General features: G+C 41.4%; 1 protein-coding gene across 1 annotated transcript in view; it reads right to left on the bottom strand.

The window, feature by feature from the left end:
- The window catches only part of LOC113436449 (cadherin-6), a 177,811-nt gene that overhangs the window by 65,535 nt on the left and 95,036 nt on the right, over window positions 1-17,240 (bottom strand). Inside the window, exon 2 of the mRNA XM_026700884.2 lies at window positions 15,553-15,918. Within this exon, the coding sequence (XP_026556669.1) occupies window positions 15,553-15,780 (228 nt within the window). The 5' untranslated portion in view covers window positions 15,781-15,918. The remainder of the gene's footprint in view (window positions 1-15,552; window positions 15,919-17,240) is intronic.

Raw genomic sequence — 17,240 nt, 5'->3', positions numbered from 1 at the left:
GTTTTACCGTGTCTATTGGCTGGAGTTCCTTTATGATTTCAGCAGTAGCCTTGGCTTTCCATTCTGTTTGTGCAGAAAGTCCTCAACTTTCAACCACAATTGAACCCAACATTTCTGTTGCTGAGATATTTTGCCCCATTTTACAATCTTTTTTGCCACAGTTGCTAAGTGAATCATTGCAGTTGTTAAAGTCAGTGACATGGTTATTTAGTGAATCTAGCTTCTTGTCAGAAGGTCACCAAAAGGGAATCACGCGACTCTGAGACACTGCAACCATCATAACTATGAAGCCAGTTGCCAAGCAACTGAATTTTGGTCACGTGACCATGAGGAGGCTGCAATAGTCACAAGTGTTAAAAATGGTCATAGGTCACTGTTTTCAGTGCCATTGTAACTTCAGGTGGTTACTAAATGAACTGTTGTAAGTTGAAACTACTTGTACTCAGGGGTGGGATTCTACCAGTTCTCACCTATTCGCTAGAACCGATTGTTAACATTCTAAGCAGTTTGGAGAACCAGTTGTTAGAAGAAACTACTGGCCTAATCCTGTAAGGAAGGCAGGAAGGAAACATTCTGGTGTTGCTTACAGAAACTGCCTCTCCGTTAACCCTTATTACATTCTTGGCAGGACTAGACTTCCTGTCTCAGGAACTTCTCTGGAGTTTTTTCCCCCTCCTTTGCTGGTACTTTGCTTGTGTGGAGTGACCATTCAAAGTTACAATGGCACTGAAAAAAAGTGACTTATGACCATTTTTCACACTTACGACTGTTGCAGCATCCCCACAGTCATGAGAGGTCAGGAGAGGAGATGCGTGCCTCAATAATATTGAGTTGGTCACACCCAGCTAAAAACATGACCACCAAGCCATGTCCACCCAATTACATGACCACCAAGCGACGCCCACCAACTAAGCCACGCCCACAGAACCGGTTGTTAAAATATTTGAATCTCACCCCTGCTTGTACTCCGTACTATGGATGAGATGTTTATAGGCATGGTATAAGGCCCAGGTGTACGGGAAGACTGGCATATCAAATTATTCATATATTTAGATATTTTACCATTTTTACACTCTTTATTTTGTTATGTAATGGAGGCAATGGATTATTTGCTACCCATATTGTATATAGAGCAGGTTGGTAGCTTCATAGTCAAATTATCCATGACGCAAAGGACAGGAACCAGGAAATATGTTTTTTCTACGTTTTCCCGGATTTATATTTTTCCTGTCATGTAAAGATGACTCCCTCCCTGATGGAAATAAGGAAGCCATAACCCTCTTTTACTAAGCATCTGAATCTTAAGGACTTTGTATTGTTGGATGGATCAATGTTTGGTTTTATGAGGATTTCACATGAATAAGCTTCTAGATTCTTATGACTGAGGAGTATATTTGTTTATTTAGTGTATGGCATATCATACGTGGACTAGCAATATATATGAACATTTCTCCTAGATTAATAAAATATAAATGTTAAAAAGTTCTATGTTCAAATACTAATGTCTAGGCCTAGGCCGTCTAACCATTGAAGCTCAGCATCGTTTATATCAGGGATAGGGAACTATGGCCCGTTTATGACTTGTGGACTTCAACTCCCAAAATTCTGGGAATCAAAGTCGACAACTCATAAAGGGGCCATAATTCCCAATCTTTGGTTTATATGAAAAAAATAGGATATTGCACGGGTATATACCCTCAGTTTACAGGGAGAAAGACATTTGTAAATTAAACACATATTGATTTGAAATGTGCAAATTAAATATACACATTTAATTTGCATTTAATATATATTTAAATGCCTATGTATGCATACACATATTAATGATGTACTTGTAGGACAATTGGTATCTTCATATAATGATACACTTGTAGATTGATACGTATAATGATACACTTGTAGTAATATTTATAAGGGCCTTCTCCATGGAGGCTCCGTCTCTCTGGAACATCATTCCCTCAGAGATTAGAATGGCCCCCCACTCTAGCTCTCTTCCGAAAGGCACTGAAGACCTGGTTTTGCCAGTGGGCCTGGGGAACCCGGAGAGAGATGGAGCCCATCAGGTGGCTAGTGTGATCTGCTGTCATCAGGGAGGGGGATGGGAGTTGGTTTTTAATGTTCTGGTGTTTTTTTGTTTTTTTTTGTTTTTCCCAAATTTTGTTCTATTGTACTTTACTAATTTATTTGATTCTTTTTGTTAGTTTTCATTGTTTTTATTTTTATTTTTTGTTTTAAATATGGTTTTACATTGTGTAAGCCACCTCGAGTCACCATGAGCGAATAGGTGGCAATATCAATAACTAACTAACTAACTAACTAACTAACTAACTAACTAACTAAATAAATAAATAAATAAAGATAGATAGATGATAGATAGATGATAGATAGATAGATAGATAGATAGATAGATAGATAGATAGATAGATAGATAGATAGATAGATAGACAGACAGATAGACAGACAGACAGACTTGTAGAAAAATTGGCATATTCATATAATCTCCATCAGATTATATACAAGAGTAGATAATCAAGTATATAGTAAAATGAATAAAACAAAGATTTTTCTTTCTAAGACTTTTGCATAAAACTCAGTCACTTTACTTTTTTCAACTCGATGAAAGTTCTTTTCATTAGCTGCCTATTTTACAGATTTAAATAGCTAGTTATCTGTTCCAATTTAATGTGTTTTCTTCAGAGAGACTCTGGGGAAGAAAAAGAATCCATTATTTTACTTGCTTAGAAAACAATCTTAGTCATATTGGGTCATGAAGAAAGTATTCAAAATCCATAGTTGAGCGATGTCTTTGTGAAGATCAATGAAAATGTCCCCCCAAAAAGCCAGCATAAGCCTTTACATTTTTAAAAACTCTGAACTGTACATTTAAAATAAAATTGGAAGGGTGGGAAAAGTTATAATAAGAGTTTCAGCCACAAGACCAGAAATAAGACCACACATGGAATACTGCATCCAGTTTTGCTTGCCACGATATAAAAAAGATGTTGAGATTCTAGAAAGAGGGGAGAGCAACAGAAATTATTAGGGAACTGGACGCTAAAACATGTGAAGAGTTGCAGAAATTGTCTAGTTTAATGAAAAGAAGGAGTAGGGGTGACATGATAGCTATGTCCCAATGTTTGACGGGCTGCCATAAAGAAGAGGGAGTCAAGCTATTCTCCAAAGCATCAGCAGGTAAGACAAGAAGCAATAGATGGAAACTAATCAAGGAGAGAAGGAACCTAGAACTAAGGAGAAACTTCCTAACAGTGAGAACAATTAACCAGTGGAACGACTTGCCTCCAGACGTTGTGGTGCTCAAACACTGAAGGTTTTTAAGAAGAAATTGGACAACCATTTGTCTGAAATAGTATAGGGGGTTAGACTAGAAGACCTCCAAAGTCCCTCTCAAACCCTGATATTCTGTATTCTATTCTGTAAGTTCAAATTCATTGGGAAGAAGTCTTTATGGAATGAATGCATAATTAGAATTAAGTATTGTCAATATCAGATTACACCTACGAACAGAAGAAAGAAAATGACCACTGTACTCCACAGCTTTGAAAAACCAAAGGCTGTAAAATATCCAAAGTATCATACTATTATATTACCTGGTGACCAATATCTGCTGTTGATTTTTATCTCTGTCAGAAATATTAATTTATTGGCACACCATATTTCATATATTTCCAATCTAGGACAAAAAAAAAATACCTGAAGTTTGGAGTAGGGCCACATAAGAAGAAAAAGATTTTCTTAGAAGTGGCACAAAGATATTATCTTGGATATTATGTCAAGAAGATTGTTGCTTGTAAGATGGACTTATGTTCTGCCTTCTATGTATTCCAAAACAAATCATTCCAAATTCAATAGCAATATGAACTTCCTTGTCCTATTTCTGTCCACCGATGACCATGCAAGTTTTAGCCGGTTCATTTTCAGACTGGATGGATGAGTATGAAGAAGGGATTGCTCTTCTACTTCATCATCAAGATTATTTATTGACATGAAGAAGATCATTCACTTGTATCTAATGAGAAGTTGGTCACCATAGAATGTTTCCCTACAGAGAGTGGGCCTAATGCTTTCTACGTTACACAAGCTGCTGTAGTGAACATTTGAATTCAGGAGGAGAAGGTAAAAATACTGTACGCTAAAAAAAAAAAATCCACAAATGTTTTACCAGAAGCAAATGAATAAAACATCTCTTTCTTTCAGCAGCAGGTTACAGCTTCTTACTAGATGATGGATGCACTTGAAAGAAAATCTCATCTTTTTCTTATTGACAAAGGTGACCCAGTGGAAGCTGAGCATTCAGTGCTGGCCACTCTGTAGACATATACATTACTCATATACTGAGAATAAGGGAGGAGGAGGTGTGCTGAAAACAAAAAAGAAGGACGCCAGAGCCTAAGCCCTAAGCAATACTCTTATTACCTTTCAGATCCAAAATGAGAAATTCGGTCTGCTCTGCAGATATGCATGCACAACACATAGATATGCTGTATTGCTAAGACTGCAACAGATAGACATTATCATAGGTTTTATGCAGTGAACTATCTGCCACAGGAAGCTGCAGACTGTTAATTTTTAAAGCGGGTGAGCTAATAAACATGCCGCGAAGGATGAAATGGTAAAATTGTGGAGTGAATATTGCATTTTGTTCTAATACTGCCCCACGAGAAATATCCTCTGCATGATGCTAATTTGATTATTAGAGACAAGGTTTAATGAAGTCTCCTCCCTGATGGCAGGGCAATGAAAAATCAAATAGAGTTCGAATCCTGAAATGATAAGTGTCTTGAAGCTCCACGACTCTGCTCACCCTTAATGTGGGGCTATCCGGAGGAGATGAAATTAAGCACATACCTTAGGTGTTCTCTGAGAAAATAACTAAAGTTTATTCTCAGTCTGAATTTCATTACGTAAGCATAGGGCTGCAGAGAGCCTCTTAAATCAGTAAATCACAATCGCCAAGGGTTCCAACATTTTAGAGTTACTGCTACCATTTGCCCAATGAGGCTTATAAGACACAAAGAGTGCACAGAGTATGACACTGCAGTGTAAACTTTGCAAGCCAAGTTGGTGAAACGTTCGTGCACTTGGGCTCAGAGGACAACTTTGGAGTTTATAATAATGTGCATTACACAGAGGAGAGCAAATGGTTTGCAGAGCAAGCTTTAGAAAGACCATCTAAAAAGCACTGTACAACAAATGGAGTGGTGCAGAATGTTCCTATCGTATGTGCTTTTTTCTAAAGTAGCGTATCCCAATCTCCACCTGTACAACCGACAATTCATTATTCTTTGGCTCATAGCATGCTCACTTCTCCTTTTCTTCCTTCATTTTTGCACTTCTAGAAATCTTGAGGTTCCTACAGTCAAAGATGTCCTTAAATGAGCTTGCATTGATGTACTTAAGTTTTCTTAGAGCTGTGCATGGTACAGTCTTTCAGGATTAAATTTGCTGTATTGAAATGGAGGGTTACAAATTCAAGGTCTGTGACATGGAGGGAATAGGGCAGGAACAATAAAGACCTTATGCTTCTCCCTACTCTTTCCTGGCATTGCTGAGATAAGTCGGTCACCACCAGTATCCATATGTTCAGCAACTGGAGCAGCCCAAGCAGGGAAATGACTGGTTTTCTGCATCATCCTCCATAACAGAATAACAGAGTTGGAAGGGACTCTTGCTCAAGCATTTCAGACAAATGGTTGTTTTGGAGGTTAAAAATCTCCAGTGTTGGAGCACTCACAACTTCTGGAGACAAGTTGTTCCACTGATTAATTGTTCTAACTGTCAGGAAATTTCTCTTTAGTCCTAGGTTGGTTCTCTCCTTGCTTAATTTCCATCCATTGCTTCAGGTGCTTTGGAGAATAGACTGACGGTATTCAAATTATTCAGGTTATTCAAGGTATCGTTCATTGCCGAGAATCTTCTAGAGCAGGGGTGTCCAACCTTTCACCTTCCCTGGGCCACATTAGAAGATGAAAATTTGGTTTGGGCCGCACATAAAATAAAATAACAGTAACGATACCTGATCATCCCAAAAAACCATAGAAAACATAGTTAACATATTAAATTTATTTGGAAATAAAGTTAGTAAGATGTTTTTATTATTTATTATTAATTATTTATTAAAAATTATTTATTTTTTATCACGGTTTTTTTAATCACAGTTTTTTTTAATCACAGTTTATTTTCCGGCCAAATTTTGCGGGGGGGGGGGAGAAAGCTCGCCTGCCTCACGCCTTCCTCTCCTCCTGCAAATAGCCTGGCTGGATGAGGCAGGACTGGAAGGCAGAAGCAGCAGCAGCAGCGGCGGGGCAGAAGCAGCGGCGGGGAAAGCTTCTGCCCCGCCGCCGCCGCCGCCGCTTCTGCCCCTGCCGCCGCTGCTGCTTCTGCCCCGCCGCCGCTTCTTCCCCGCCACCGCTGCTGCTTCTGCCCCGCCGCCGCTGCTTCTGCCACCGCCGCTTCTTCCCCCGCCACCGCTGCTGCTTCTGCTGCCGCCATTTCTGCCCCTGCCACCACCACCCCGCCACCGCCGCTTCTTCCCCGCCGCCGCTTCTGCCCCGCTGCGGGGGCAGCGGCGGCGGGGGCAGAAGCAGCGGCGGGGCAGAAGCAGCAGTGGTGGTGGAGAAGAAGCGGTGGCGGCGGGGGCAGAAGCAGTGGGGGTGGCGGCGGGAGAAGAAGCGGCGGCGGCGGGGGCAGCAGCAGCGGTGGGGCAGAAGCAGCAGCAGTGGCAGGGCAGAAGCGGTGGGGGTGGCGGCGGGGCAGAAGTGGCGGGGTGGTGGCGGGGGCAGAAGCGGCGGGGTGGCGGCGGGGACAGAAGCGGCGGCGGCGGGGGCAGCAGCGGCGGCGGGGGCAGAAGCAGCGGCAGGGGCAGAAGCAGCGGCGGTGGCAGGGGCAGAAGCGGCGGCGGTAACAGCAGGAGGTGGCGCTCTGACGGCGCCCGTCTTTTCTCTTGCTGCTTGGCTCACCTCGCCCCGCCTCGCGCCTGCCTCTCCTCCTCCTTCTCGCTGGCTGTGGCACGATGGTTGGGGTGGGCATTGGGCCGCATTACGAGGTGACCTGGGCCGCATGCGGCCCGTGGGCCGCGGGTTGGACAAGCCTGCTCTAGATCTCCCTCAGTCCTGCACAGCATACACAAAGCCACCAGCAATAAGTTTCCTCAACAATTTAACAGAATAACAGAGTTGGAAGGGAGCTTGGGGGTCTTCTAGTCCAATATGTTGCTTAGGCAGGAAACCCTGTGCCATTTCAGACAAATGGTTGTCCAATCTCTTCTTAAAAACTTCCAGTGTTGGAGCATCTACAACTTCTGGAGGCAAGTTGTTCTACTGGTTGGTTGTTCTGTCAAGAAATTTCTCAGTAGTTTTAAGTTGGTTCTCTCCTTGATTAATTTCCATCTAACCTCTTTCAGGTATCCATATCTAATATTCACCTTGTCTTGGCACCACAGGCCCTCTGTCTTTCTCCCTCTCTATGAGATCAAATAATATCTTCTTTAACATCTAATAGAATGCTCAATCGTGTTATATGTGTAGCATCCTTTAGAATACCTGAAACTCAAAACTCATCTGTGGAATGAATTTTAGAGAGAAGGGCTTAGAAGAAAATTTGTATTTTTTTTTCTGTGCTTCTGCAATTGAGTTGGGATTGACAAAACGTACATAGGTAGGAATCTATTAATTGATCGCTAGCTATCTTCGGCATCACAATAGAAAGTCAGACTAACTTTGCTTCATGGCTGGACATATACTAATGACTCACTTTCCAGTCACAGTTTCAGGTTAGAATTCTTGAGTTGTAGCAATTTAGATAGATTTAGATAGATGCTTGGGCAGGTCAACAATAGTGTTGGGGCTCAGGGAGTACACACTGGTAACTGGCTCTGCTTCCTACAGTACCATTTTGCCTTTGCCTTTGTGTTTATTTATTTAGTTCTGCAATTTATATGCAGCTCAGTTCCAGTAAGGCTCCAAAGAGCTAACAATAATACAGAAGTAAAAGAGAAAAAATTAAAAGGAGAAAAGCAAACAAAAAACAATCGAATCCATGGACACACCAAGGCCAACAATGCTAACAGCAACTGTTGCCTCCTGTTGAAAAGAGACTTCTAAAACTTCCCAAAGCATTCTTGAACATTTCCTGAAGAGCAACATAGTTGGCGCTGATCTGATCTTTCATTCAGCACCATTCCAAAGAAGAGAGACCACTAGAGAAAATAATATGTCCTTTTTTTTATGAAAAGAGTGGTCCATTAAAACTAGTATTCAAAAGGTGCTTTTCCTACTAGATCATATTGGACAGGCAGAAATGTCTGGGATAAGACACTCTAGAACAGGCTTGTCCAACCCACGGCCCACGGGCCGCATGCGGCCCAGGTCGCCTCGTAATGCGGCCCAATGCCCACCCCAACCATCGTGCCACAGCCAGCGAGAAGGAGGAGGAGAGGCAGGCGCGAGGTGGGGCGAGGTGAGCCAAGCAGCAAGAGAAAAGACGGGCGCCGTCAGAGCGCCACCTCCTGCTGTTACCGCCACCGCTTCTGCCCCTGCCACCGCTGCTGCTTCTGCCCCTGCCGCCGCTGCTGCCCCTGCTGCCACCCCTGCCGCTTCTGCCCCACTGCCACCCCCGCCGCTTCTGCCCCCGCCGCCCCCCACCGCTTCTGCCCTGCCACTGCTGCTGCTTCTGCCCCCACCGCTGCTGCTGCCCCGCCGCTTCTTCTCCGCCACCACTCCCGCTGCTTCTGCCCCGCCGCCACCGCTTCTTCTCCCACCACCGCTGCTGCTTCTGCCCCGCCGCTGCTTCTGCCCCCACCGCTGCTTCTGCCCCCCGCCGCCGCTGTCCCCGCAGCGGGGGCAGAAGCGGCGGCGGTGGCGGGGGAAGAAGCGGCGGTGGCGGCGGGGGTGGTGGCGGTGGCAGAAATGGCGGCAGCAGAAGCAGCAGCAGTGGCAGGGGAAGAAGCGGCGGCGGCAGAAGCCGCGGCGGCGGGGGTGGTGGTGGGGGCAGAAACGGCGGCGGCAGAAGCAGCAGTGGTGGCGGGGGAAGAAGCAGCGGCGGCAGAAGCAGCGGTGGCGGGGCAGAAGCAGCAGTGGTGGCGGGGAAGAAGCGGCGGCGGCAGAAGCAGCGGTGGCGGGGGCAGAAGCAGCAGCGGTGGCGGGGGAAGAAGCGGCGGCAGGGGCAGAAGCAGCAGCGGCGGCAGGGGCAGAAGCGGTGGCGGGGGCGGGGGCAGAAGCTTTCCCCCGCCGCTGCTTCTGCCCCCGCCGCTGCTGCTGCTGCTTCTGCCTTCCAGTCCTGCCTCATCCAGCTGGGCTATTTGCAGGAGAAGAGGAAGGCGTGAGGCAGGCGAGCTTTCTCCCCCCCTCCCCCCCGCAAAATTTGGCCGGAAAATAAACTGTGATAAAAAAAACTGTGATTAAAAAAACCGTGATAAAAAATAAATAATTTTTAATAAATAATTAATAATAAATAATAAAAACATCTCACTAACTATATTTCCAAATAAATTTAATATGTTAACTATGTTTTCTATGGTTTTTTGGGATGATCAGGTATCGTTATTGTTATTTTATTTTATGTGCGGCCCAAACCAAATTTTCATCTTCTAATGTGGCCCAGGGAAGGTGAAAGGTTGGACACCCCTGATCTAGAGGGTCTCCAAATATCCCTGAGATAAAAAAAAATTCCTGGTGGTGTAGGAGATGTTAAAACTGGACTTTCCTGAGTGACCAAGGAGGATATTGTGTTCATCAAATAGCATTCAAATAGAACTGGCCAGTGCAGCTGACCCTCAGGTCACATGGAGAGCTGACAAAGGAGAGTAAAGGTAGTAGTATTATAACATGGTAGTCCTGCAGCACAGATATTGAAGATAAAGTGGTGCAGCAGAGGCAAAAGGGCTGGTGGTGATCACTGACCAGATAATGCTGCTGGCAGTATGTTCTGTCAAGAAATTTCTCAGTAGTTTTAAGTTGGTTCTCTCCTTGATTAATTTCCATCTAACCTCTTCCAGGTGTCCATATCTAATATTCACCTTGTCTTGATTCTGTCATCTGAGAATAACTTGACTGATTCTGTCATCTGAGAATAAGAATGTTGTAAGAATGAACTTGTAAGATTTTGGAGGTTGAGCCCAAGGATTTATCTGCAGTTAGAATTAGAGATAAGCTTATTGCCATCCTCATTCCCGCCCCCTTACTCTTGAGGGACAACATCTGCTTTCCTTGCACTGATTTGTTCCTGGAGTGTTTTATTAACTTAACATAGATCAATAGTAAATATCATATCGCTTATATGCTTTCCTTCACTACTTCAAAAGAGCTTACCAAGGCTCAAAACGTGAACAAAGAATAAATAGCAGCTAATGTGGATTTGATTTTGTTAAATGTGATTTATTAGAAAATTGAATCTGGCCCTTTTTAGAATCACATATTTCACACATTTCATTACCTCTGCCAAATGCAAAGTTTCCTGGTGCAGCCTTTTGCATTTTTGTTGGTGTTTAATTTAAAACTTGGAATTCAACCAGCCTTGTCTATGCTGGCAGGAGGCTTCAGATGAATTCTTGACAGAAGAAAATGAAGAGAGATGGTGTAATGAGATGCTTGTTACTGAATGATGGTTGGTTTAATGAACTCTTCTAGGCTGCCTAAAGGGTTCCAAAGAAACAGATCAATATTAAGGAGTTATGTATATTTGAAGAAATGAGGTTTGATCCATTTTCCAACTTCTGTTTTTATGTTCCTCTTCTACGTCTGAGGCTCTGTGTTTGATTTTGTGAATACAAAATCAAATGTTTAGTTTCTTTATGAAATCTTTTCCCCTATCTTCATATCCACAAACATTGTAGCTACCTATGATTTTGTGACATTGTTATGGATTGATGGTACAGTGAATTTTTTATTCATGTCAGTAACCTGAGGATGGAAAAGCAGAGAAATCAAGTGGGTGTATCTATTTGGGGGAGAGCTGGGGAGAAGGCTAGGGGAAAAAAAGAGATGCACAGAATATCAAAATTTTAAAAATAAGGGTTCTATGATTTTTCTCTTTGCTAGCCATGAATGCCAAAAACAAAAAACCAGCCAGCCACCCAGCCTGACAAGCAAAATTTATGGCTGGCTATGAATTGGATAGCAAGTGAAGAGATTGGTATTTTCACCTGGGAGAGAGTTAGAAAGTACTTAGCTTTAATGAGTACTAAGCTTTAATGAGTGAAAAGACTTCACAGAAAAATGTGTCTGAGTGTTAAAGATTCAAGGGAGAAGACCAGGGGTGTGATTTAACCAGTGTAACAATCGGTTTGGTGAGTGTGTGCCAAACACACACTTCTCATGCGTGCAGAGGGTTTGCTACTGACCTTCTCCTGAAATCCTGCACTCTCCTTTTGTGTTAAACAGCAGATGTGCAGCAATCCGCTGTGTCATGCGAAGCAGCTGAACTTGAAAACCAGGAAATAAAGGTTAGAATAGAGTGGGGCAGGTAGGCCCAGCAACTGATCATTGGAGCTAACCAGTTTGCTCACAGATGATCCTTAGAGCTACCGGTTCAGGCCAACCGGGCCGAACCGGTAGAATATCACCCTTGGAGAAGACCCTTTCCCAAGTATATCAATCTGTTGTTTGGAATGAGGGGACTTGATAAAGCTGCAGGGAGACGCAAGGCTTATTGGAAGAAGTCAAGCCAGCACTTCTGTCTTTATGGTTATAGCCTGCATTTCCTTCTTTTAGAAAGATTCGTTCTGAACCAAGCGTTGGATTCAAATTGGCTTTCCCAACAGGAACAGAATGCAATGAAATTTTCAATTCTGACAGGGCTTTAAAAATCCTATTATCATACCTACAACAGCAAAGTAGCATTCCTGGAATCCTTGCAGCATCTGTTTCCTGACCTGGTCTCCTTCAAAGCGTTTTCAGCTGTGACTCACTCAACGAGTGTGAGACCCAATGGTGGTATTCAGCTGGTTTGCACCAGATCGGGCAAAGCAGTAGCAAGAATTTGGTGTGGGTCGTCGAACCAGTAGTAAGTTCTGGCTGGCCGCGCTCCCCACCCAGTCATCCTCCCGCCCGACGCTCGCTCACCCCGCCTGTCTGCCTGACATTTGCCGAAGGTATTTCTTTCTTTTTTTCTCTCCTGATAATCAGCTGTAGATAAGATCAGCTGTGCCGGGATTCCCCTTGCTGAGGCCCAGGAAGGCAAAAAATGGAGGGAGGAGCTCAATTTTTTGCCCTCCAGAGCCCCAGAAGAGCTTTAGGGGAGCAAAAACACCCCCCAGAGGCTCCTCTGTGGCTAAGAAGCTCCTAAAAATGGGTAGGGGCTGCAAAAAAGCCACACCCACCCAGTCACATGATCACACCCACCTAGCCACACCCACAGAACTGGTAGTAAAAGTTTTTGAATCCCACCACTGGTGAGACCCCCAGCAACAATGGATTGTAGGTTCAGAATTCCAAAGAGCTAAGGTGCCTCACACAAACAGCACTGGGAAGCAGTAAGACACCTCCCTCCTCTTATTTTCTTTCCTTCTGCAAATTCCTGGGAGGTCTGTCTGCCATCAAATATCTACCACCTCCCCCTGATCTACAATTTGTTTTTACATGTGGAAAAGTTTCTCATTTTCTTCTTCCTTTGAATTTTTGCCACTAAATACTAAGGAGGGTAAGCTTCTCTTCTTTCTACTTCAGAGGTATCAAGCTTGTGGCCCATGAGCCACATGCATCACGCACTGGCCATCTCCACCCCAGTTTAGTGCAGTGGGGGGAAAGTCATGGTACATCATGTGATGATAACATGATGCCACGAGTTTGACACTCCTGTTCTATTTCTTTCATATTTGGAATTTATTATTTTAAAACACTCTTTAGTTAGAAGATTTCAATTGCATATTCATTCCCACATAACACATCAGTCCAGCAGGGGCTACAGTAATCTCATCTGGGCATTAACTAAGAGATCTTACAAAGGCTGAGAACTGTTTCTAACTTAAAGGAAACTTTTCAGATAACCTCTTAGATTAAAAGTAGCTGTAATCATAAACAGTGTAAGCTCCTTGCACATTTAGCTATTCAGTAAAATACACATTTGTATGGACTTTACTCTAGAACACGGGGTGCTTACATTTAATCTTCATATTTCATGCATTTCCCATTCATGCCTCATGGCTAACTGTTCAATTACCAAGACATGTATTGCTCAGGCACCCAAAAACACATAAAAGGCCAACTGTGAAGGGCCGATGGCCATGGCATTAATAACACTTACATAACTTGTATCTGTTTCTAGCTTTACACTTATGCCATTTCCTTGCTTTGCTTCTCAACCCAGTCTTGGATTTTATTATCCATATTTTAATTAACAAGGTTTCCTTGTAATTTTATGAGTATAATTAAGCCTTTTGAATTGCAATCATCTTGGAAACAAAATGATGAAGTGTTTTAAGATCTTTGTCCAAAGGGACACATTAGATAAAAATGATCATTTTTAATTATTATTAAGGTTTTGATGGACATGTTAGCATTGCAGGACCACCTTCTGATTCTTTTTTGGGAGACAAAGGAGGATCCTATCTAGACCATAATGCCCATTTTAAAAAAACCTGTACATTTTGGTAAAGGAAGCAATGCTTCTCTTGAGGTTCTGTCACAAACTTGCTGAAGCAGTTAGCTCTTATTATATAATGAGCTCCCAAACAAGCAGGAAAATTATGATTTATCAAATTAACTAGCCCCAAATTGGAGAAGCCACATGATATGGGATTTTTCCCACCTGCCTTCTGTATTGCAATATTGTGATGCAAAACATGATCCCAACAATGAAAAGCCTTCTAACAATGTCTTGAGAAATATTCTGACTTTTGCCTCCAAGACATTTTCATTCATTCTCGCTAAAGGGACACATAAATCCAGAAACCTCTGCTTGCGATCTTTGTTATTTTTCACGTAATAAATGAAAAATATGGAGACAACAAGCTAATACAGTTGTCTTTCGATAGAAACATTTCTGATTATTCACCATAAAAAAAACCCATCGTGAACCCAGTTAACAAGAGTAATAATAGTCAGTGTCTGGGTTAATTATTTCAGAACAAAATAATTCATACAACATAATCAAAAACAGATACTTCCTACAGGTGGCTTGCTTGGAGTTAATGCATACTTCTACAAAGGGGTCTAGGACAACTTATCACAGCCAACTTCCTACAGCCAACTTACCATGGCCAAGACATCGTGGGACAACACACTGCAAGACAACTTGCAGGTGTACAACTCACCATGAGACAAGAGTTACACTAATGTTGAAGAAATGGTGGAATAGAATAATTAAAGAAAGGATGCAAAAGAAAGGACAAAATGACAAAAATGACACCTGAATGGCAAAAATTAAAATATTCTTTAAAATGATTTTAAATTATTAAATTGAATTCTTGAATTCTTTTGCAGCGAGTTGTCCCGTGGTGACTTGTCTATGGTGAGTGGGCTGCAGCAAGTTGTCCCATTCTGTCTATAAAGTACCAGGCAGAAGATACTGGAGAGATGCCCATTTTAAACTAGGAAAATTTGGTAAGTAACATCCATACCCAACTTTCCTAAGTTCCTCAAGATTTCATCAGAATTTGAAAATTAACAAACAGGATCAAAAAGCAACTCTGAAATTGAAGTCAAGAAAGTTCAACCAAAAATTAATGTTACCAGATATGATAGTCAGATCCCAAAACTTGCCAATATATACAAACTTCATATTTTCTAGGACTGTTTCCTCACCAGTGGCCTTTAGTATGTTCAGGGCATTACCCAGCCATCACTGAAGCAATATGAAATCATAGGCATGTAGAATCAGTTGTAATAACCCCAAAATGAAAAACAAAACAAAACCAATCATCATCACATCACCCTAAAGCAAACTATCTCTTTTTATGTTTGCATGCTGGTATTAGATACAAGCATGTAAACTATATGGTTTTCTTTGTGACATTTTGACACATATGGTCAAGTGAATGAAATTTGTTATTTTACTTTTCTTTTAACTCAATGATACTTGGATGTCTCTAGAAAATACATCAGTAATGGGGGAAAAATTAAGCTTCCAACAACTTTTCCCCAGATTTACAAGTAGTTAATTTAACAATCAATGGTGGCAACCTTACATGCATTTCTGATTCACCTATGTGTAAAAGAAAGAATATTTACATGTATCTTCATGAAGGAAGAAGTTCTACTAAGATAAATTTTAATAGGTCCTTAAATATTAAGTTAATATCCTTCTGTTGAAATTAAAAGGACCAGTTTTAATTTCCTATGCTGGAACTCAGCAATGTATAATTTCTGAAATGTTTTTTAACAATCAAATTGCAGATTTTATTCTAAACGTATGGTTGTTTATGTAAATATCACGATTTCTTCCATCTTTTTCAAGGTGTTAGCTAAGCTCTTGAATAATCCCCATAGTACTCTCAGAAGAAGTATCTCTACCCCAAGAGACATTGATTAAAGACAGCTGATGTGATGGCATAATATCCCATGCTACTTTCCCTGTTAGGAAAGAAATAAAGTATCCTACCTTGCCGACGTACTGATAATCAGAGCCTGTGTATTCCTCCAGAAGAAAGAACTGATTCCACATCCAGCTTCTTTTGGAACGACTAAGCTCCTTTCTGCTGTTTTGAGATAAATCCAAAACATTTGGGTTTTCTGGAAAACCAGTAGTTTTTTTGGACAATGGTATAGAATAACTTTGGTGAAGAGGACCAAACCAAAACAGGAAGCAGAAGCAATGATAAGTTCTCATGATGGCAGGGCAAAATGATGCTGAAGGGATGATTTTCTCCCAACCTCAAATGCAAGCTAGTTCTCTATGCTGAGGCCAATCACATTCCTTCTTTGTTCCTTAATGTGTTTTTTCGTTTCTTTAAGTCTCGGAGGAACTCTGAAAGAAAAAGAAATAACAATTTATCAAGCATTTAGAGAAGGCTATTTAGCACTCAGTGCAACAGCAGATATGATGAAAAGGTAGATGCCATTGCTACAAAGAGAAAATTATATGGCTCTTAGTTGAAGATTGCCATTTACAGAAAGTGAATGCAACATCTCTGTTGAGTAGGAGAATAATTGTGTAATTTATTTTGTTTGCTGTTCTACTTATTTGAAATATATTATTTTTGGCAATATGATTATGTCTTTTACATGGTTTGTGATAATCCTATTTATTTTAACAAAGAAAAAAGTTGGTTTTCAGTTGGTGCTAATTGAGAGCCATATGGCATAAGTGAAGACTTCCTCCAGATATGTAAACCATGCACTGTATCATTTGTACATTTCTTGATTATCCGTAGATAATGAGGTGGAGCATGGTCTAATCAGTGTACCCTAGGGAACTATGTGCCTATTTGTATTAATGAATAGTACTGGAAAAAATAATTTAGAACACTGGGTATTCTGGTGGTTCATTTTTAATTCTAGTATTTGTCCTGAAGATTTTTTTTAAAAAAAGATTGATTCATCTCCCCATCCTTTGAATGATTGAGCAGTCTGTTTTTAGGAAAGGAATTCCATTTTTTGGTGTTATATATTTGAAATTCCATTTTTTGGTGTTATATATTTGTTCTTATGTCTTGGTAAATCATGTTTTGTTTTATCTGTCACATTCAGTTCATACTAGCAGAAGGTAATAATAGGACATAGAATGTGAGGATCAAACTATCTCTTATATTGAAGGACACTGAATAAATGTACTGTAAAATAAGAGTGTAATAATACTACTTTCATTTAGAAAAGCCCTACTACATATTGCTATGTTTGAGGAGGAAAGAAATGGCATGGAGCAGTCCCAGGATAAATGAATCCAACCTTTCATATGATTTGTTGAAACAAGTGAAACTAGTAAACACAAGGACTTGAAAATGGGACATGTTAGTAAATTGTACTAGACAGAAGAAGACTGGAATAACAGCACTCTTTAGCAACCTTCCTCAGACAACTTAACATCAGTAAATCTCAGCTTTCCAGACACTTAAAACGTTATTCAGCAATTACTCTCAACGTTATTCAACTACATTAACATTGTTATGGATGGATTACAAAAACAAAGTGAGAGAAAGGACAGCGTATGAAATTTTAAAGAAGAAAGAAAAGAAAATTGAAAAGGAATAAAAGCACCTAGGTCATATATTCATGGATTCAAATGAATGGAAGCCATGTTTCATTGCCACAGACAAGAAGGAAGACTCAGAGACAACAGATGGTTTACCA

Source organism: Pseudonaja textilis, chromosome 3 (assembly GCF_049901715.1).
Source record: "Pseudonaja textilis isolate UNSWEBS1 chromosome 3, rPseTex1.2, whole genome shotgun sequence".
In the NCBI taxonomy this organism is placed as follows: domain Eukaryota; kingdom Metazoa; phylum Chordata; class Lepidosauria; order Squamata; family Elapidae; genus Pseudonaja; species Pseudonaja textilis.
Note: the sequence above shows the minus strand (reverse complement) of the source record. Positions and strands in the feature narration are given on the sequence as shown.